This window comes from Fringilla coelebs (genome assembly GCF_963513975.1).
Source record: "Fringilla coelebs genome assembly, chromosome: 8".
Taxonomy (NCBI): domain Eukaryota; kingdom Metazoa; phylum Chordata; class Aves; order Passeriformes; family Fringillidae; genus Fringilla; species Fringilla coelebs.
The window spans coordinates 23,785,576-23,808,430 of record NC_140066.1 but is presented as its reverse complement, the minus strand read 5'-3'; the positions used below and the strand labels follow the sequence as shown (position 1 = coordinate 23,808,430).

Below are 22,855 nucleotides of genomic sequence, written 5' to 3'. Positions count from 1 at the left end.
TGGGATATGCATCTGTTAAGAGCACCAGATAAAGGGAAGAATTATCAAGACCATTCTGCACTGAGAGATAAAAGCTAACCCACATTCTTTCATGTTTTATTAAAGTGCCTCTTGTATGCAAAATGCTTGTAAAACCTGCAGGGAAAGATGTGGCTTCCCTCTGTCCACTCTGAACTTTTTAGGGTTCTTTTGCTTACAGGTTGAGAGTAGAGTAAGCAAAGGTTTTGTTAAGCACATCCCAGGCTTTTGCTTTAGTGTCCATCAGTCCAGAATGTGGTTCTTCCTTTTATTCTGCTGGTGAAGTGTTTGTCAGACCTGGGAGGGGTCTTCTGGTGTTCCTGGAAGGGTGGCACAGATAGATACATCAGGATACATTAGGAATCAGTTGCAAGTATCAGCTTGGCCCTCCCCGAAAATGTCTTTTCTGGGCCTTGCAGCACTCAGGCAGTGCTCAGGCACTGCAGTAGTGGCACTGGTACAGTTATCCACACAGAGGTAGCAGATCAGCTAATGCTGAATCATTCACAGTGGATTACCTTGTCCATCAGAATGTGTCATGTGCTCCATTTGCATCTTCTTATTAGGTGGCTCACAGTTTGACTTGAGGTGGGCTTTGCTATTAATTATTGATTATTTTCCTGAGAGCATCCCAAGGAGCATTGTAGGTGAATATTCAAATACATTTTAGAGCTATGAGGCCTATTATCAAAGGCAGGAGAGACAGTTTTGGTTCTGATACATGTTTTGGGTAGGTTTCATTTCATATTGAAAAGCGACCCTCTAGGTGGTAGTTTGTTTATGCTCCTCTAGAAAATAATACCTTGTTTCCACTTAAAAACGTTAGGACTTAATTTTTGACATTGACTTTGAGCAGCCCTTTTGAATCACAATGTACCAGGCAATGGTCCTGGTGATTTGATTTTCATTTTAATGTCCAACTCTAACAGAAAGATGTCATGGGAAAGCTTTATCCAGTGCTAATATTATGAATGAAATTATTTTTCTTTAAAGCATATATATGTGGTGCTCTGAAAGACAAACAGTACTCTGTTGTTTTTCTGTCTGCTCATGTCTGTGCAACTTTTTTATGGGAGTAGAGGGCAGCTGCCTTCTCACTGGCGGGTGTTGGCTGGGTTGCTTGCCAGTGAAACAGTATTGCATTTAACTGATATCTGCTACAGTTTCCTGGTTATCTGTGCTCAGGTACAATATGTATAATCTAATATTTTAAGGTTTAAGTAATTTCTTTAATTTCATTTGCTTACTCAGTTTATCTCTATGTCTTAATAAGACCTAATTTATTCCAGATATTAAATTGCTGTGTATTAACACTACACAATACTATGCAACTGCTTGCAAGGGAAGACTGTTTTTGCTGGTGAATGAGTGTCTTGTATCATGTGTTCTGCACATCATCTTTCAAAAGTTTTGTTGGTAGTTTTTTTTTTCTTTTTTGAATGAAAGATGGTTGATAGATTTAAAGTCAATCTTTAAAATCAAGTAGTCCAGTGTTCTGCAGCTGCAGCAAGGATTTTACCAGAGTGGAACCTGTCTTAGTTCACTTCAGCCTCTTTTATTTTTTTGTACAGTCCTGCTGATGAAAGTACACTCTTTATAAAGTACAGCCTGTAAGAAACTGATGCACAAGCTAAAGAGAGAGGGGAATGTGCCCATTAACCTAAAAAAATGCACACAAAAGTCCCACCCAAAACCCCTGCCATAGAGAGCTTTGCTTTTATGCATTCAGGAATATGGGATTTCCATAGTCAGTCATTTACAAAAGAACAAGTAATCGAGGTGCTCAGTAAGTAACTTTCAAGTTTGAGTAAGTATTTGAAACAGTAGATACAGTATTGAAAGTATGAATGTGATAGGCCCAACTGAGACTTTGATTAAATGTCATATATAGTAAACTACATAAGCCTGCATAGAATAGTAGATATTTTTTCAAAGTAGCTTCAAATGGTTCTGTTAAGTATACGAATGTTCTGATGATTATCTTTTTAATTAAAATGAGAAATCTTTGTTTAAAGTGGCATTCTTTTTTACGGCCTGTTACAGTCTCTGTAACAATCATTTCTTAAGTCTGAACGTTTTTAATTCCAGGAATCCATTTATATAAAACTATGTTTAGACTTAATTAAGGAACGATTCTTACAAAGCTTGTAAATAGCCAAGAAAAAAGGGACAGAAAATAAAACTGACATTCACACTTAACAGAATGATTGTTACAAGGTATGTAATATGCTATAAAAATACAATAAAGCCCTTTTTATAAGAGTTCATATTTTTTGTTCCTCATTTTGAAAGGTATTTAAGAAAAATATCAAAGCTCTATGAAGCGACATCTGTTTTCTTGAATGGACTAGTGACAATTTCAGTTGTGTTTAATTAGCAGTGCTTGGAACAGTACCTGACCAGTTTGGGGTCTCATGTAGGACTATTTGAGAGGCAAAAGCTTGATACTTAAAAGAGTTTCACTTTCTCAGTTTTTATGAATTAATTAATTTGCAGTAATTTTCCTAGTTTCCTGGCTCATGAATAGGAAGAAGTTAGCCTGAGTGCTCTTTGTGGTTTTTTTCTGTTTCACTCCCAAAATACCATTTTCCTTTTGGTTTTGAATGGTCAGATTAGATTCTAGGAGCTGCTGATGGGCTTTCCAGTTTCACAGGAGAAATAGAGCCTTCTGGTTATGTTTTAAGATTCATCTGTGGGTTGCTTTTTGGTTGTGTTTTTTTTTGAGGGGGGGAGGTTTGGTGGTTGGTTTTCTTTTGGTTGTGAGTTGTTTTATTTTTTAGTGAGGGAAAACTCTGAAGTTCATTAATTTTTATATTTGCATGTTTGTAGGACCTCCCACATAACTGGCAGGTAATATACCAAAGAATAGTCAGTGTAATAGAAGGCTGCAAGGTAATAAAGTTGGAAATTTTTTTCCTGTTGTGTGCATGTATATATATGGAACAGATGAACAAAGGCTTATACTTTAAAAGAGACTCTGCTTGCACTGAACCTATGTTATTCGTGGTGTCAATAGGACCAGAATTTTTAAGATCTGTTATTTGTTAGCTATTTTTAAAAAAATCTTTTGAGAATTTTACAGTCTTCCCAGTAACATATTCGTGTCAGGGACATTGTGGCAGAGAACCCTGGGGATCCAAAGCAAGGAAGTCATGAAAGCAGTGAGAATAGTTTTGTAAGCTGGGATAGCAGAGCATTGCTTCTTAAATGTGGGGTTGCAAATCCTGCTTGAATATTACACATGCACTTACCAGTTTTTCCAATGGTACTGAAATAGCATCCTGGTTTTTTGGGTGTTTGTTGGCACTAATATATTATATGGAAAACATTGATTAATTTTCTTCTACCCCAAACTTCATGCTGTAGATTTTTCTGCATTTGATGCAGGCCTTTGGTACTTCAGTAACTTCACCCTCACTTCTCTGGTAATGTTTCATTTCAGCCACTTTGCTCCATTAAATGTATGCAATTAGAAAAGCAAATGGCAAATTTGCTATCGCATCACTGAAGTATTTCGTTTCATAGACTTAAAAAGCCAAATTTGTTGCACCATGCTCTCCTCACTGTAATATGTACTATAAACATCAGAGAGAATAGGCTGACCTTAATATTTGCTTCTCAGACTAAATCGCCGCCTTGCAGCAGTTATTTCCCACTGAATAAAAAGTTTAATTTCACGCCCTGATTAGTGCTAGTATGTGCAGGTGGATATTTATTTTATGCAGCTAAACTAATCTGCCTTGGCAAATTATTTGCCAGTCAGCAGAGCTATAATTCCTCTTGAGTATTTGGTACTAAATTATCATTCTCATTAGTAAGATAAAGCAGACTGTTCTAACCACGAAGTTTGGTTAGGCGAAGGGCTTCCTAAATATCTTTGGAAGATACGAGATGTGTGGTGGCCTCAACATTCTCAGAATCCTAAAATGGTTTGTGATATACAAAAAGGTGATGAGGATTTTAAAAGAAAAAAATTAATTTTATTCCATAGTTGTGTATCATGTCTGGAGGTAAGGTAGGAATGTACAGTGTTCAGAGATCAGCTCTTTAAGAGGTGCCTAATGAAGAAAAAAATCAAATGATCATCTTTGGTTGGCCATGAAAATACTCCAAGCTCTGATGTCTGGGCCATAAATGAGATGAAATATAAAGTTATGTTGTTTTCTTCTTTATTTTCAGTATTAGCGGCTTCCGAGGTAGCAGAAATAATGACTTGAGAAAAAAGTTAAATGGTTGAGGAAACTTCCTGGTCTGGTCTCATTTAAAATTCACTTTGCACTCTAAAAACATTTAAAGTGGGGATCAGAAAGTATTTCCTGACATACAGATGTTGAGTGGATATGTTTGTCAAGTGAATGTGTTCATCCATTATTTTGTTTTCTATGGATTTTACTGTGCTGGTAGTTTGGATTATAAAACATGCTAATGAAAGATACTTATTTTCTGCTACAACAAGAGTAATTTATACTGGAATTTAGGAATTCTCACTAAGTATTGTGTGAAGGGCTCCACTAACTTTTTCATCTGTATGGGTTGTCATATATTCTTGTCATACTCATTTTCTCAATCGTCAACAGTATTTAGGGTTACATTTAAGATCAGCAAAACCAGCAATCTGAGCAACTTGATTTTTTGTATAAAAATTTTCCTGCTAAATTCATCAATGCAGATGGAATAGGCTGTTTTCTCACTTCCTTGTCTGCTTGTATTGCATCATCTTAAACTCCATGCATGTGTGTAATATTTAACTGTCCTCAATAGCAAGCTTAACTGGTATTTCCAGTACTGAGAGTTTTCTTCAGTCTTCCTCATTTCTTCCTTACAATTCAGGAGATGCTCAACAAGGTTTATTCTTTATACATTATAAGTGATTATGCACAGAAGGGCTGAATCCACTGTGTGTTCAGCTGTGGAAGCTGGAAATTAATTGTAGCATAGCAGCGTCCAGTGGCTGCAGCTAAAGAGTAAGTGCTCAAAATACAATTAATAAGCAATCAAACATGAAGCTGTTTCCCTGACAGGGTACTGATTAGTGCTGTGAAAAACTTCTTGATACCACAGAAATGGTTGAAAATAAACATCCTGGGAATTGCATTAAATATTTCCTGCTTATTAAACAACAGAGCTTTCTAATGCCAGTTTATCTGAGGTGCTGAGGAACTCTGGTGTTGGACAAATTCTACCCCTGCTTGCAGAAAGAGAAAGCTGAAGCTCAGAAATTTGCCAGGGGTCATGGGCTGGAGGAATTTGTGTAGGGTGATATGGTACACTGATAATAGGAGGCAGAATACAAAGAAACCAGTTCTTCTAATAGCTACCCTTGTGCTTCTGACCATGTTTTGGTTAATTTTACAATTGGCTAGCCACCTATTAAGATAACCCATTTTATCATTAAACAAAATTAATTTTAAAAATGGCTTGAAACTGTCTGATTTTAATGGGATCTGAATATTCTTAGTTTTAATCTGCCTCATGAGGCTTGTCTTTCTTCTGGGAAGTACATTGTTACATCATTAAAATATCATCCCCTACTGAGAGAGAAATCGGTCCCATTCACTAAATGGCAATGCTGAAACAATGACAAGTATTTCTAAAAACTGCATTAAAATTCATTTTTTTCTCTTTGATGTGCAAGTTCCATGGTCCCATTAACCAATGGGTGCTCAGCCTATTTGCCACTGTGCATGCACAGCCAGATCTGTTAGCTGGGGTGGCAGAAGGGTTCAGAGGCAGACATGATGACTTATAGTTTTAAATTATTTCACTTTTCCACAATGATTTTGCTTGGAAACAAATGAATGATCATAATTTTGTTCTCTCTAGCTACTTTTAGTCTTCCTCTGTACTAAAAATTGAGAAACATCTGATTTAATTTTCCTTCCCCCACTGCTAAAACAGGGTCTTGTGCAGTCATTTTGATGAGAGCAATGGAAAGGAGAGAATGAGGAAGAATGGGAAAGCTCAGCAAGGGGCCTTTCTACTCTTTTTGAGGGAAAGACAGAAGTGTTTCCAGTCTGTGGGCAGGAGACATGCAGCCTCTTGGCAGAATCCATTGGAGTAACCAGTTTGGACTAGAAGCAGCAAAAAGGCCTAATGCTGGTTTAATTTGCTTCATCCCATGTTGAGAAGGGAAAGGTTGCAGGGGCATACTACAAAGGAATGAAGAAGTTCTTAACTACAGTTTTATGTTAGCAGAGCAATAATAAGTGTGTTCTTTTAAGAGTAGTCTAGATGAACCTATCTTCTTCAGAAGCACCTGAAGAAGATGGTAGAGAGGGAATTTGGGCAACACCAGCCAATGCAGAGCTCTGGTGTGAATTTTGTCAGCTGGCTTTGTGCCCTGGATGGGGTTTTTCCAATTGTAGGAATACTCGCTCATGGTATTTCCATCTTTGAACATAGTTATTCTTACAGAATTTAAAGAATTTCCCCCAAATATAGTGGGATGGATGAAACACTGTAGAGAAAGGTGTTGGCAGTCTTTGCTTGGATACTAATCAGGGCTGGACTGTATGCTGACTAGAAAAGAGTCTGAATGTTTTCATGCTTGCCCATAGAGGAACCAGAACAGTCTCTAGTTGTTTCAGAGAAAAATGGTCTATCATGAAAGTCATACAATGTAGTCAGTCTCTCTCTCTACACACATCATCTGTAATTTATTGTGAGAGCAATACAGAATGGAGCAGTGTTTAGGTGGGAGTTGCTTTTAGTTTATGGATAGTTGGCCTCGAATTCTGTCTATTAGGAAGATGTTGGCAATTCTCCAGGGGGGTTGTTCATTGGGACTGCTCAATGCCCTTCATTCTTTTTTGCCAAAACTGTCAGCGTGATTGAGAAATGCAGCCAGCTATCATTCATCTCCTGCAAATTAGAACAATGAGAAGGGGGTGTAGTCTCAAGAAATGATGGATTGATCTTGTTTTAGAAGATGAGTCTTAGAGGCATCTCAACAGAAAGAAATCCAAATAATGTTAATAGCCTCTTCAAACATGATAGAAGGTGTTTTCTGTTGCTAATATATTCAAAAGGAGAAAAATCTGGTTCCCTATTCTTTTTGTAACTTTTTCCTTTTTATTTTTCCTTTTCTTGACTACGATGACTCTAGTGAAGTGTGTTGTTCTAGTACTTTGTTACAGCTGTTGTTATAAGCAAGCATAAATACCCTGCAAGTTTTTTACTGACAAGAAAGTATTCCTGTAATGTCCTGACCTTAACATAAGAACTGAAGTGGGGACGATAAAGGGCCCATCAGTGAGAAGACACGTGCCAGTGTTGGACTGGAATAGGTCTTGTGGAGCATGGGTTCAAGTCTGGTATTGGCAACCAAAGTAATCTCTAAAGCTTTCACAAACTAGTGAAAGCAGTGGAATACTAAGTGGAATTCTCTTTGCTATGCCGTTGCAGAGCTATTCCAAATTTGACTACTTTGAAAGTCAGAATCCTAGTTCTTATTTTCCTGCTTAATTCCATTCATGGCTAATTCATTCTCATTAGTTCATATGCCAGTGTCCTTGAGCTTAAACAGCTCTCCTTGTTTCCCTGTGTTCATCTGCAGATACTTGTGGAGAGCAATCATATTCTGCTCTGAGCTGGATCTGGTCAGGCTAAACCAGCATTCTTTAATTTATTTTTCCTTCTGTTGTAAGACATTTCCTGGAACTTTTGATCATCTTAGTAGACCCTTTTAAACAGCTGCAAAATTTGATGTGTCCCTGAAACACAAATGATCAGAGCTGTATAGAACATTCCAGGAAATATTTTATGGATTCCTTGTGCTAAAGCAGTGATCCTAATTCCTCTCTTCTGGGAATTTTTTACTTTATACACTATCCTATAGTAGTATTTGCCATTTCCGTGGCACATCTTACGGGTGAACCATAATTATCTAATGAATAACATATCCTAGGGCTTCTTTCCCTCTTCTCAGTTCCTGAGTTCCTAATTTATAATGGAATAATGTAACTTTTTGATTTATATGCCTAATGTGTCGGCTCTGCTACCAAATCTTCAGGATGCTTTGTCCTATATATTTATGATGTCTCTTTAATTTCATTAGCACATTGGTAATTCTTGAGTATTTTAGCCATTAGTGAGAATACTTAACATTAATTTCAAAAATAATAATAGATATCAACAAGGGTCATTCTATGTACAGCTTAATGGTTCCTTTTTCCAAATTTCCTGTGATGCTCTGCAGTTTTTAGTTTCTTAGCCTCCTTATAACTCTGGTATTAATCCTAATCCTCTTCATTTTAACTAGTAACTTCCTACATGTCATCTATCAAATGCTTAACTACTTCTAATTTGTCTGGACTTCAGTGATCTTCTTAAAGAAGAAGATTGGGTTAGTCTAGCACTAATTCTCATTTGTTCTAAATTGGGAGTAGATTTACTTAGCCTCCCATGGTGACTGTTTCGTTTTGGCAATAGTTATCAGTACTCAGTCTCAGTAGATGCCCTTTCTTGGGAGACATACTGTTTGTGTTTTGGCATTGTTTTTTTCTCTTTTGGCCAGCCATTTCTGCAACATTTTAGGTTCACTCTGGTTAGAATTACAGATGGTTGTTCTGTGTGAGGATGCTACCAGGGGCCGCCCATTAGGTGTTTTCAGCTGCTGCCGTTGCCCCTGGTTCATTCTGGCATTGTAGTCCTCCAAGGCAGGAGGTGATGCTTTGGTGTTTCTTGGTTGAAGGAGGAGTTTGCTCTAGCTGAGCCAAGCGAAGGAACATTTGCATCCTATGCCAAGAATTGAGAACTGTCATGAAGCTGAACTTGGCACAGGGTATTTACATAAGGAAAAGAATTTAATATATTTTGGTAAGTTTTTGAGTCAATTAGTTACAGATTCCAAGTTAGTTCTGATGGTTAAAAAGGTCCTGCATTGTAATTGTAGCAGAGTGCTTTTTAAGGGAAATGTATTTGGACAGAATGGCCATTCCTGCAAAAAGGAAGTGTTTTGGTTACTTTATTGAACAGGAAAATGTTTGGTTAGTGCTCGAGCCTGCTCAGAACACAAGAGCTCAGTGGCTAAGCAGAGAATGTGGTGGAGTGTTGAAGTGTGCTCTTCAAAGTGTCTCGTTCTCTTTAGAAAAGAAATGGTATTTCCTTTACAAATTCGTCTGCTCAATGTGTGAACTGTGGATTTCCTTCCAGGATAGTTGGTACAGACGTGTAACCCATCTCTCCTGCATGCTTTTTTGTCTGTTACCTAAAATTCAGCAGGACATTGGGAAGGTGAAAGTTAATACTGTAGCTTCTTAGGCTGATTATGGAGATTGTCATTTTCCAAACTTAATTTGGTTTGCCTTGGCTGTATTTTTTTTTGAAGTACAGGACTTTCTGTTCCTGATGCTCTGAATTTCAGTGAAAAATCAGAATCCAGGTGAGCTCTCTGACTTTTCTAAGGACTTAAAAAACGAGACACAATACTTGGAAGGCAGCAGCTTCATTTTGTTGATCTCTGGACTAGCTTCCAGCTGCTGTTTTATACATAAATGCTTGCACTGTGAATGTCACTGTTCCTGTTGGATACTTACCTGGCACAAAGTCAAGAAGTAGCATGAGAAATGGTCTTCACCACAGATCTTGCAGTCTTGAATGAGGCTGGATATAGCACTTGAATTTCATACTTAAAGTGTCAAATGGTTGTGAAATCAAGCGTGGGCACAAAGAGAATCTCCACACTGCTAGAGTAAGCATGTTTGTGGATCTTGCTGTTACTTTGTTCAGAGATTAATGGAGTGCTGTCATGGGTCTCCATTTGGTTTTCAGTACCTTAACTTAGTATTCTTGTGAGCCCTAAAGAAGGTATCCAGGTGTTTCATGTTACAGAAGTAGTTTACCTGGTTGCTGCTGCTCTTGAAGGATATAAAAAAACCTTGCATCTATTTACCTGTCAAGTTGTATAAATAGGCACTCTCCAGTGGGAGTTGGTTTTGAGCAGATCTCAGTTGAGGAGCTCAGGCAGATTCATTAAAGAGCTGGAGTAGCCATGTTCACCACGTGCAGTGAACTCATTAAGTTCACAGGCAGTCAGAACCTACTGTTCAAGAGTGCTGTGTCCTTCTGAAGGAGCTTGTATCAAACTGTGAGACCTGACAGTCAGCTGACTCAGTGTTTGTTCCTTCTTTCTACAAAATCTCACAAAGGGCACACTTAAATATTGGCAACTTAAGCTTTTAGGATCAGATAGCTCATGGGTTTTTCTCCTAATAACAATGAACGATTTTGAAATTGTGTGTTTGGTTTTGTTGAATTGGAGTCCACAGATCTAACTCTGCCTTATTTTGAATATTGCTCTGGGCAGTAGAGTCAGGGATCTGTTTGGGCCATGAAGTTGTATATTCTGTAATAGGAATTCAGTTTATTGCTGTAATGGATGCAAACTCATTACAAGTTCTAGGCCACAGGGGATACTTTCCTTTGCTGTGGAAGTCATCTCCACTGGACAATCTTCAGTGCAACTGGCCATGCCCTTTCATGTCAGTGACTGACAGATCTAATTCTGCTTTTGTAGCCGACAGCCTGTTAGTTAATGGAGTCCTGAATATTGTTACTCAGAGTCAACCTTCAGAGTCTTAAAATGCATTATTCCTGTTCCTCACTTGATATTTATCAAACAAGGTGTTATATCTAATGAATTCAATGCTGTTGTCAAATAAATACTGTGTGTAGATCATAACTTAAAAGAAATGGTAATATAAGTAGCTTCATTATTGTTTTGCAGTGATGGAGAGAGAAGGGTTTAGTTTGCTTGTTTAAATCCTATGTGATGGAAACCCAGAGTGAATGTCTTCTCTGAGGGAACAGCAAGCATTATGGGTGGTATGATCAGATTAATAAGATCCTTAGTACATATATATTTCATATAGGTCTCAATTTTCCCCCTCCCTTATTTCTTCTTACATGGAAGCAGATGAAATGGAGAAGCAGCAGTACTGCCTTGGAAGTACCATAGTAGGTTTCCTTTTATAATTATCATTCTTTACATATTTATCCTTTCTTATGGAAGTGAAGATATTTAAGAACCCTTCTTGCACAAAAAAGCCCAATTTCCGCTCAGTACTTAATTAGCACTTGTTTATGACACAGCATCTGATTTGATTTTCGAAACAAATTGCACAGTAAAGAGGCTGATATTTAAACTGTATAGTAACCACAGCTCCAGCTGTGACTCAAATCTTGTAAGCCTTCAGGGGTTGTGTTTAGGCTTAGAAAATAGGAACTCAAGCCTGTAATTAAATGTCCTCTGAAAATCAGCCTTGGTAGAGAGTGGAGAGGGTCCCACTGAATTTTAAATTACTGACTTGTTCTCAAGAATCATTCTCTTGTTCTGGGCCTTGCTAGGGACTGCAGAAATCAAATGGATTAAAAATGGAAGAGTATATTACTAAAGGAAAAAAAGTCAGGGGTTGCAGACAAAGAGATGAGCAAAGTAAGCTATTTTGACTCCCCAGTTTGTAGACAGATGCAATATGTATAATTTTAATATATGGCTAACATATAGAAAACAAGTTCTGTGGACACCAGAAAGACTAGAGAGAGAATTAAGATTTCATACACAATAAAATTGCATTTCAGAACTGTGAGTAAGGTGCTGATGGTTGTGGAATAAGCCATCTGGGATAATGGAAGGCTCATTTTTAAAGCAAGGCCTCAATAATAAACATAAAAGTCTTGGAAAAGGAAGTAAACTAAGTTATATTACAAATTAGTCACTGACCTAAATCAAAATGTGAAATATTCACAAAATAGCATGATATAAATTAGCAGTTAGAGTGCTTTCAGAGTTACTTTTTGAAGAAAGCAATCACTGTTGATGCTATTGAAAAAGAGAGCAAAATTCCTCTGGCAGCCTGACTTCTAGTCAAGGAAAATGCTGGAGCAGATGCTAAGAGAAAATACTGTGCTTATGAATGGTATTGAACCATGAGTATAAATGATGTGTGCTCATGAAAATACAAAAATGAGTAGGTCTTGCTGGGCAATTAATTGTATTGCTGGTGGAATTGCTTTGAATGGATCATAATCATGCAAGATTTTAGTGTTGATTTATAAATTAATACAGCTTCCAAACAAGACCGTGTTCTGGATCCCACATATTTTTAAGGCTGGGGGAAAGATGGGCAATTTTATTTAATTTTTTAAAATTGACAGTCCTCTTACAGTCCTGTCTGCTGTCATTGGGGTACGGCAATTCAGAATATTTTAACCAGATGTATTACTTTAATTGCCTTTCTCTGCTGAAGAATGCATTCCTAGGGGTCATTTACAGTGTGCCTTGGAAAACCACAGAAATTCAGAATTGAGGAGATTGGCTAAACTGTTACAACCAGTCATCAATCTGAGAAATTTTAATTAAATTATGCTTTTCTACTGAGCTTATTTTGATGTAAATGGGGGTTCACTTGTGCAAATATCCCACTTTAATGGCAGCAGTATGTGGGTGATGACACACATACCTTGTAAATACTGGTAAAATTTGCTTCTCTTCTGTGTAGTCCCCCATTTCTTCTCAAATGTGAGCAGGTTTAGCAAATGCAGAGGAGACATACCTCTGACAAATACAGTATTGAGGATGAGTGGTGGGTCTTAGTTTCTCCTATTTTTATATTTCACTTGCCAGCATTGAAAAATAAATTGAGTTTACAGTAGCTGCTAATCTGCCAAAAGTCCTGATTGCTTTTATTAAAATACTCAAGCAACTTTATTTTTGAGTCACAAAAAATTGTGTTGATAAGAGTTGTCTAAATAGAAATTATCTTTACTACTGGAAACACTTCTCTTGAAGAGTAATCCTACTGCTGGCAACAGATCTGTAAATACACTTACATATTTGCAGGACCAGGGTCTTCAAATTAAATGGTTCAAGTCAGTGTCTTTAAATCAGGTTTTTAGACTGCTCTGGCCTGATGGGCTAGCAAATGTTAAGCAGCCTGCTGCTCTGAAAACCTTGACTGTTATCTTCTAATTTGTAGGTTAGGTGACAGAACCAGAAACAAATGAAGTAATTTTTCACAATTTATTGTGAATGCAATTTGATTCTAAAATCAAAACAATTTGTTGTGTGAACTTGGGCACATCTGAGACTGGTATTCAGGTCTCTCTACTTGTTACACTGATTTCAAATGATTGTTATTTCTGCTTATGAGGACTTTTATTTTTTTTTTCCTGGATAGATACATATTGGGCTGTTCTACTTTGAAAAAAAGACACTGAAGCACTTGAGCCAGAAGTAACATATATATTTCTGTAGTGTTCTTGCTAGATATGCAGCACTTCATATAGTTTCTTCCATTTCCAAAGCACACAGAAATGTCAAGAGCTCCTCTCAGCAAACCTGTGAGGTGGGTTAAATAAGTGTTGTCCCCATTTTACAGTTGTAGAGAGACTAACCACCCATGAAGTTAGTGCTGAAGGAAGGCTTAGGTCTTGGAGGATGATGCTTCTACTTGTCTCCTAAAACATAGTTTGTTAATGTGTTAAGCATTGCAAGTGCAAACGCAGCAGGTGAATGCAGTAACCAGACATACTTGACTTTAATTTATCAGCACAATGGTGGTTATTAAAATTCATGTTCAACTGAGATCATTGGCTAGGACACCAGGGCATAATCTTACAACTACTTTGAAAGATTTAGGAGGATTTAAATTCAAACTGGAGAGAAGCAAAAATAACAAGTGCTTAAAGTATACTGCAAAATCCTGAGTGTGTACTTCTCTTTAGAGGCAAGATTTTAGTCCATTCTAGTTCTTATTTTATTTTGAAATTCCAAGTTTGCCCACCATAGGTGTGAAGATTGTCATTCAGCCGTAACACTTTTTTTCTCTCCTACAAATCGTATTTTTTGGCATTACAAGTACCAAAGTGGATGCAGTTTGTACAAACTAAATATTGTGTTGACTCAAGAACAAGTGAGAGTAAGCTTATCTTCAATAGAGGCATTCTGAAGATGAGTTTTCCAGCCTTCCAGGAGGAGTGAGTGGTAGGGGCGCACATCTGATTTGGAGGGGAAGTACTGTGAGTTAAGAAAGGGATTGTGAAGTAGTTTCATGGGGTAAGAAAAATCTTTTGGTGTTTGTGGATGTTCTATCTGGTCCTGTTGCTTTAGATGTGATTTTAATTTCTAAGCATCTCCTGTTTTTGGAGGGAGGGGGAACACTTGAATCCACCTAAATAAGGGAGTATCTTTGAACTACAAATAAGTGTCATGTCAAACAGTGTTTTGGGGTTTGTTGCATACTTTTTCCTCTCGTAAGTTATGCTATATATCTTTTGTGCTTCTAGAGCAATTAGGTGTCTTGCATTTTCTTCAATCCAATAAACCATGAAAACAGTAAATGGGGGGGGGAGATTATATTTGTCTGTCGATTTGAGGCATAATTTATGGCTGTGTGTAAGTATAATAACCTGTTACCCTGGTATTAAGGCTGCACCTCTTCAGGAATTTTCTGTCATCTCTTCATGTTGTCCAGTGTCTGGTGTGATCATGTTGAGGATGGTAACTGTGAAAACACTCATGGCTTGACTACTGCTGTTTTGACACCATTTGCTTTTTATGTAGCATCAAAAGCATTAATGACCATTAGTCTTTGCTGTTGCACCCACCACAGAGGCTGTGCTTATCCAAGTGCATTTTTGTGGAAATTAAAAAAAAACAAACCTATATATACTGAACTGAAATGTAAAATGGTGGCAAACATAAAAATGGTGGCTTTGTTAAAAAAGTGTTCTTGAAGCAGATGTAAACAAGAACTAATCTGGGGACTAAAACTTCATATGGCGCTTAAAAAAATCGGCATTGTTTAAAGTGCTCCAGAATTTAGGCTTAGGTTAGCTAGGTCCCAGTGTAAAAGGAGGTCTCTCTTTATGTCTATTCTCTCCTAGCCCCGAATACACATGCCAAAAGATGGATTTCAACTTATATCTTCTGGATACCAAGCATGGCTAAAGCAGGTTGGACTGTATTATTGTTATTCATCTCATGTGAGGGACCGTGTTAGACACCTGTGCTTGTCTCATTAGTGAAGTACATAAATGAGGGTGTAATGAAGTTACAGTGCCATGTTAGCTGATACCCCTCATAGCCATCACTGTTTTGTGTTTATGCATGCTGTGTTTGTATAACATTTTCTCACCAGTCTGATGAATGTGCACTTCCTGTAAATAAAAGTTCAAAATGCAGTCACCTGGAAGCGAAGAGGGTCAGAGTCTGAAAACAGATCTACAACAACAGCTTGAATTACAGAATTAAAATGGGCCTTCAAACACAAAGCTGCATGGTGGTGGTGCTGGTAATAATGGGGAGGCCACTGGGTTAAAACTCAAGAGAATTGCATCTAGCATCTAATTCAGATCTGCCTGGGTGAATCAAGTATGGACACTTACTCACATCACATAACAATTGTGCAGTTTGACACAGTCTGACACTGTGGGGAGTCCCCACTCGGAAGTGGCCTAGTGCTATATTACTCTGGCTATTATTAAAGGCCAGGCTTTAGATGTCTCAGCAGTCTGCCTCTAGCAATTGCTGTCAGCTTTTCACTTTTGTGAGTGAAAAATCCCCCTTCAGAAAAAATAGCTTAATTTACAAATGCCCTGTACAGATCTCTTCTCTGATGAACATATATGATGAATCCTGTGTCCTTGAGAATACATGGCTTAAAGTTGCTGTTTCTGTAGAAAGCCAGAATATGTTGTTATGGCAACAAAAACTGAAATATGAAAACAGCACAGATAAGCTGCATCCTGTTGTCATGGCAACTGCAGTTGGGAAATGACAAAACGTGGTGGTGAAGGGATCTTCAAGGTGGTATTGTGAGCCCAACATAAACAAAGAGCCAAGTCACTTGAGCAGAGTGTGAGAATGAAAAGCTGCATCAGCAAATCCCCTTAAAATATGAGAGTTTCATTGAAGGTCCTAACAGGATGATTTTAATGGTCTCCAGTCTTGTGTCAGTATCTTAGAAGCAGTAGGTAGTAATATGCTTGTGCAAGCTGCTTACTGCTGTCAACTTGCTGACAGAGCTTGAACACCTATTAGAAGATGGGCACGAAATCTTAGTATTTGCAAGCCATTTCTTTGAATGAGTGATGTGCTGCAAGGGTAATGTGTGCTTTGGAGCTTCTCTCCAAGAGACTGTTTCTCTCTCTCTCCTCAAGTCCACTCCAGTGAAGGTCAGTTGGGACACTGAAGCTTCTGTTTTCTTGATTTAAACTTTGCTGAGCCGGAGGCAAGGTGTCTCAGAGGAATATCAACTCTGCAATTATTGTCTCACAGAGCTCAAGTTTGTTGACCTATGGGGCATGGCATCAGTTTCTGTTTCTTATGTGGGTTGGGAGAACAATAGGAAGAGGATTGTGTGGCTGTTCTGTTTTCCTTTTACTTCTGAGGCCAACAGACCAGTCTTATATTACCAGTGTCATGATGCAGGTGTAATATATGCTTTTTGGACTCTGAAAAATACCAAGGGGGTAAAAAACCTAAAATGCACAGTAAAATTTCTAAAGAGGCTTTAAACTAGACAACCTCAAATAATAGAAGCACTTGCACTTTTTGAAAAATATATTTTTTGTAAGCATGCTTTCCCTTTGATTTTTAATTTATTGATATTAGTTCTAATATCTATCTCAATCTTCTTACTCCTTGATCCAAGGAAAAGTTATAAACTTGTGCTTGTCATCAGCAGATACTGTCGTGGAAATAGCTTTGCTATTCCAATTTCGTGCTGTGATTTCACCACAGGAAGTGTAAGCGTAAGGCAGTTGATACAAAGGCTGGGAAGAGCTTTCATGAGAAGCAGAGAGGTTAAATTTTTTTGAGGTGAGTTTGGTTTGGTATAGGATAGCTATGAAAGGTACTACCTGTAGGATTCCTTAAAACCATGTATTGAAAAGAAAGCCACTTTAGATGTATGTAAAAGCATAATCTACATTTGCATCCAGATGGAATGGGGGCTGTGCATCAGGTTTATTCTCCTGTTGTCTGTATTTTTAACTGGATCCTAACTTAATGATTTTTTTTTCCCTCAGCATGGCTGAGTATTGATCCAGTGCCTGACTTACACAGGATGTGAGAAGTATCCCAGTAACATATTGTATTAACGTGGACTAAAAGCAGTTTATATTACAGATGAGGTGGAGGAAGATGGAGTTCTGCAAGACTGGACGCATACTATAAATATCCATAAAACTGACAATTTTATCTAAAACCAGTGTTGGCTGCATTTGCGTATTTTCAGCCTTCTTAAACTGGAGATAATAGTTAAACACTACCTGAGCATGGGTTGCCCACACTGATGTCATTACCCTCTGCCCTTTAATGGCAGGTTTTATATTTAATGTTGCTTTGCTGTGCTGTAATGGAGAGTTGTATTGTGTTCTTATGTGGGCTAGAGGAAATACAATACCAATGGCCAGAAATACGCGTTGCTTTTAGACTGGCATTTTAAGTAACCTGCATTGTTCTCTTTACTCTAGCTATTTCCTGTTTAGGTGTTTGTCTTTTTGTAGAAAATATAGTTGTTTTATTCAGCCTTGATCTTTGTTTAAGCTTTTGACTTGCTAGCAGTCTGTAACATCCCATCACCTAGATGCTGCCCCTTTGGAGACAAGTCACAATTGACTTCTGAAGGGAGACAGGGACGGAATGTTTGTGTATAAATACAATCAATAGACATGACATTTTAATTCCTATATTATATGGACACTTTCTATAATTTAAGCCAAACTATGAAACTGGGCAAGTTAAGATGATTAGGTAAAACACTTACAAAAACCTTATTTTGATTACATAAACAGGAAAGTAAAAGTATCATTTTTAGGTGGCTTCTGAAACATGGTAATTCAGAGTTAAAGCTAATGCCTCCCTTTTTCATAGCATTGTGAGCAAGTATGCATCACGTAGTATATGTAATGTAATGTAATGCACTCATCTGAGCCTTTCTGCCTCCCACTGTCTTTTTGTAGTAGAATTTTTAAAGCCAAGTTATAAACCTGTAAATGTGTTTTATGCTGGAAGTTCTTGGTGATACCTTAACTAGATTGGTACCAGCAAAGGCCAGTATAATCAAAACAAGGCACTTCAGATATTAATGGTCTGCACTTCAGTCAAGTCAGCTAGAAAAGAGTGTAAAAACCAGGACTGTGGTGAAACCAAGATTCTTCTGCTAGAATTGCACTTTGCTGAGAGAAAAATGAAATTATTCTGGATTTATTTTGGTTTTGTAATTTTGTCATTTAGCATCCTTTCCTTAACTTCTAAAACATCTATTTTCAGTGGATCCTTATGCTTTTTAAAATTCAGATACTAACTCCTTGGGTGGAAAGTTGAAATAAGATTTCTTTCTGCAGTTCATTTATTAATACTTGGCACTCATATAGTGCATTATGTCCTCAAAGCACTATGCAGGCATATCACTTATCCTTGAAACACTTTTGTGTGGTAGGTGCATAACAATAACTCTGAGAGATTTTATGGAATTAAATAAAGCTAGAGATGAGGGAAAAATCTAATGAAACTTCCGTTTCATATCTCCACCAATGTGGGTTTATTCTCTGCAGTTTGTGTCATGAAAATAGAGAGGAGTTCTAGAAATGTTCCAAGACAAAGAGGTTTCAACACAATACTTAGTATGCTATGTTACTTTACCCAAACTCATGAGGAATTGTTTGCTATTGATCAGACTTCAGACACAGAATTATAGAATCATTCAGTTTGGAAGATATTTCTAAGATCATCAGACATAATGGAGCTTAGTAGCAACTGTGTTTTCTGGCTTACCAAAGAGCCAAGTGCACTTGGCCTTGTAAAAATCTCCATTTCAGGCCTTCACATAGTTTCATGCTTTAGACCTTGGTGAGATTGCTCTTAGTAAGTTTGGTGTTGCTTAAAGAAGCACACACAAGTCTCTGCAAGTTTTACTCCTTAAAGAAGGGTATGGCACCTAAATGTTAAAGCTCTGCAGCTGCACTGGTTTATATTTATCAGCTTCATCCCTTGAAGAGCTATAATTATGAAAACATTAGTATTGTTAAGTTCAGATGTGATCCATACAAGTTTCCTCAAGCACTTGGCAAATGAGGATCTTGTACACCTTATAAATGGAAGTTGGCCCCTTGCTGGGGTGTGTAATTTCTGTTGACTTGAAATCACAGAGGTTGAACTCCAGTAACCACTCTTGGGGAAAGCATTTCTTCACACACATTTACCTAAAAGCTGTGATTTGATCCTCCCAGATCCCACTCAGGTAAGTTATTATTTGGATAATCTGGATACATAAATCCTTTTCCATGTGTCTTATCTTTGATATTTAAAAGTAGTTAGTGAACTGGAACATCTAGTAAAAAGTTACTGTTAGCTAGGGAGTTACCAGAAGATTAGAGAAGAGTTTACATAATACGTATGTTAAGGAAAATTTACTGAGCAATTACACGCAAAGTGGGTGGCTGAAGGAAAAATAACCCTTTACAGCAGTTGGAGTTCTGTGTGCACAGCAAAGCTGGCAGAATGTAGTAACACCCTGAGGGTGAAGGGGAAAACTGCTGCACTGAAGTCAGTGATCTGTACCAGGGTAAGAAGTCCAGTATTACCTACGTTTGGAATCTAGGAAGAGTGTTTTAATTGAATCTAGTAGCATGTTTCAGCCTCTGATTTGTGAGACCTAATTGTTTGGAAGTCAGACCCTGGTTGTGCCAAAAAAATACGCTCAGCTTTCCCAAAGTGAAATGTTGGTTTGCTTGATTTGCAGTTCATGAAAAGTGGTCCAATGGTCTTTAATGAGATAACTGAGCTTTGTTATGGCAAAGCAGGAGCACAAGCCAGTTTGAATCCCCATATATGCTTGTGGAAATGTGACCAAGGTGTCTGAACACAATAGAAGGTGAGGAGTTGTGCAAAGCACTGATTGTGACAGCAACCGCATCTGGCCCTTCACCATTCTGGTGCAATATGTGCAGTTAGAGCTGTTGGTGGGCTGGTTGAGCCCTGCGAGATCCTTCTCGTGATCACACTCCAAGGATTATGACAGTTGCCTCTTTATTTTTATAAATTCATTTTCTTACTGCGGAAAGACTTTCAAGAAAAACTGCCAGTGACAAAGTCAGAATTACCTAGTTATAAGTGTGGAAAACTGGTCTGGGGTGCAAGGAGATGCACGTTTTAACTGTATGGCTTTTGACTGTTGTTTTTTTGTCTTAATTAAGACTTACAGCTTTTAATGTTTTTCTTATTTTCAAGTGAAAACAGGCAAAAAACTTTCTCCAAAAGTTATGAAAGTATTAATTTGCTCTGAGACATGCTAGTCTCTTTGGTAAGTTCATAATTGGGCAGAATTTTTTTTAAAATGCATATTCTTGTCTCTCAGGTATATAACTACTTCATAACTGGTAAATCTGTATTCATATGTTAGGGTTTTTAAAGGCATATTATTTACACAATTCACTTGAATGGCTCCTCTGAAAGCTGTGTGGCTCTCTCATGTAATTATGTATTTAGTATGCCTTGCATCCATTGTTGGGATAGGGGAAAAGAAAAAAAACCTAAGCCCCACAAAATCTACTAAAATAAATAATAAAAGAATATTCTCATTCTGTTTTGGCAGCTTTCTTAGAAGTTGTATTAGATGCTTTCTTTTTCAGATAAAAAGAACTACTAAAGCTAAAAAATGAAATATGTATGGCAGGTTTTTTAATTGTGAAAGTATACAAGATGCACTGGGAGTATTTTTTTTAATGCTTATATATATTTAATCAGAAAACACCTCAGAACAGTAGAGGTTAAAAGAATGAAAAGTGGATCAGGGAAAGGATCCAAAATAATTTTTTATCCAGAAGTAAATTTCTGGAATTATTATTAAGTTTCATGAGACCAACATTTGTAATGTAAATAGCAGCTGCCTTATCTGATATGTTTCGTGCAATGTGTTGCATTCTGTGGTGACAGGAATAGTGCAGACTGAACACAATGTGAAAGTGATGTATGTTATATTTTTGGCATTGGCTTAGTTAAGTATGTGGCCAAAAAAAGTATAAGAGGAACTGAGTGAGATTGAAAGGTATTAAAGTTTGTTCTCCCATTTTTTGTGGTGTATGATAAAAATAATTCTGAGTATTAGGAATCCCAGTAAGATCTGAGCGTGTGTTTGATAAAGGATTAAAATTCCTTAGGCACATTTCCTGAGAATTAGGTTTTATAGAGCATGCAGGAAACAGTAGTGTGAAAGAGACTTTCAGGGAGAATTGTTCTTGCCAGCCATTCCATATTTGCTTTCTGAAGTGGTGATCTGTCTCCTCATATCAAGCTCACATATGGTTTATATATTTCTAATACCCTTCAGAGCATCCCATATGTTTTATCTGCTCCAGTATGGCTGGTAGAATTTCTAGGGCCTCTTTTCCCCTCATGTCTTGGTTTTTGTAAGAGTTAGAAGTTGTGATTGGTTTATCTTTAGAGTTCACCTGTGTAAGGTGCTGAATTCTGCACTAGAAGGGAAACAATTCTGAACTAGGGAAGGACTGCAATAGATGTGGTTAGCATCTGAAATGAATCTTACGTACAGTACACCAAACACTGGCCCTTGGGGAGAAAATTTGGTTTCCTCTTTGGCTTTGTCACTAACTTGTGAAGATGTACAAAAAGTTATTAGGCTGCCTGTAAATCAAAGGTGTTGTCACTAACTTGTGAAGATGTACAAAAAGTTATTAGGCTGCCTGTAAATCAAAGGTGTTGTCACTAACTTGTGAAGATGTACAAAAAGTCATTAGGCTGCCTGTAAATCAAAGGTGTTTTAAGTGCATAGGTTATCATAAAGTTCAGTACAGGGTTCTTACGAGGAGTAGGTAATACCTCACTATTTTAAAATGTGCCACAATTAGAGACAGTAATTCTGTACTACTGTCTAATTAATTTCTCTGAAGTGACTATGAAGAAAATATCCTTCAACTATCGTTTGACTTTTTTTTGGTCATTCTTGTTTTACAGTGCGCTCAGTATAGTCAGTTTATGCTTTCATACCTGTGCACTGTAGTTGTGAACTGTAGTAGTTCAAGAACTTTATTTTTCCCTGTGTAGAGCCACTTAGTTTTACAGGACAAGGTGATATATTTCTGACCTGTAACACAATTTACTAAAACTGTGTTAGTTACCCCTAGTATATTGTATTTGCTGAAGGACTAGAAGAGAACAAATTTGATAAGAAAAACCCAGTCTGAAATGGTAATGTATAATCTTGTAATGCAGTAGCAAATAAAGTAAATAACCAATTTTTAGCACTGGTAAAAATTTAGCCATTGAATGTGTATTGAAATTTGTCTTTAGGACATCAGATAATTGGAAGAGAGGGTAGACTATTAGAGGCAGAACATCTGATGTAGTAAAAAAATGTTCTTGCAATATAATTACAAGAATAATTGAATAGGTTAAAATACATCTTCCTTCCCTTCAGCTAATGGTTACTGTCCACTCAGCTCAGGCAGAGGCTGTCAATGCTTCTAGCCTATTTTAATTCAAAGTAAGGCAAACCCATTTTAATCACCAGTGGAGCAGCTGGAACCAGCCTCTGTCACAAGGAGGATGCTGGTCTTGTTTGAAACTGTACTCCCTGTGTTTATTTAGTGGGAAAATACATTTCAGAGTTCAGGGAGTGGGATTTTAAAATCAATTGGAAAAAAGAAATTGGGTTTTTCATAAAATAATTCCCTATTTTATGCCACTCAATGTGTATTAAAGATGCTTAGCTTTTCTAAATAAAAAGCTTTGCATCTCTGGGTCTGAAAGTTGTGCAGACATCCGAAGTATTAATGCAGTTGGGAATTAGGAAAGTAAAGAAATTGCTGCATC

The 22,855-nt window shown here is 37.4% G+C and overlaps 1 protein-coding gene across 5 annotated transcripts in view; it reads left to right on the top strand.

Annotated features, from left to right (window-relative positions):
* Positions 1 to 22,855, top strand: part of BTRC (beta-transducin repeat containing E3 ubiquitin protein ligase) — a 115,313-nt gene that overhangs the window by 1,699 nt on the left and 90,759 nt on the right. For 4 of the 5 annotated variants that reach the window (XM_084210313.1, XM_084210316.1, XM_084210314.1 and 1 more), the window contains exon 2: positions 14,905 to 14,973. The exons of the other annotated variant lie outside the window; for it this stretch is intronic. In XM_084210313.1, the coding sequence (XP_084066439.1) occupies positions 14,905 to 14,973 (69 nt within the window). The remainder of the gene's footprint in view (positions 1 to 14,904; positions 14,974 to 22,855) is intronic. 5 annotated transcript variants of the gene reach the window in all.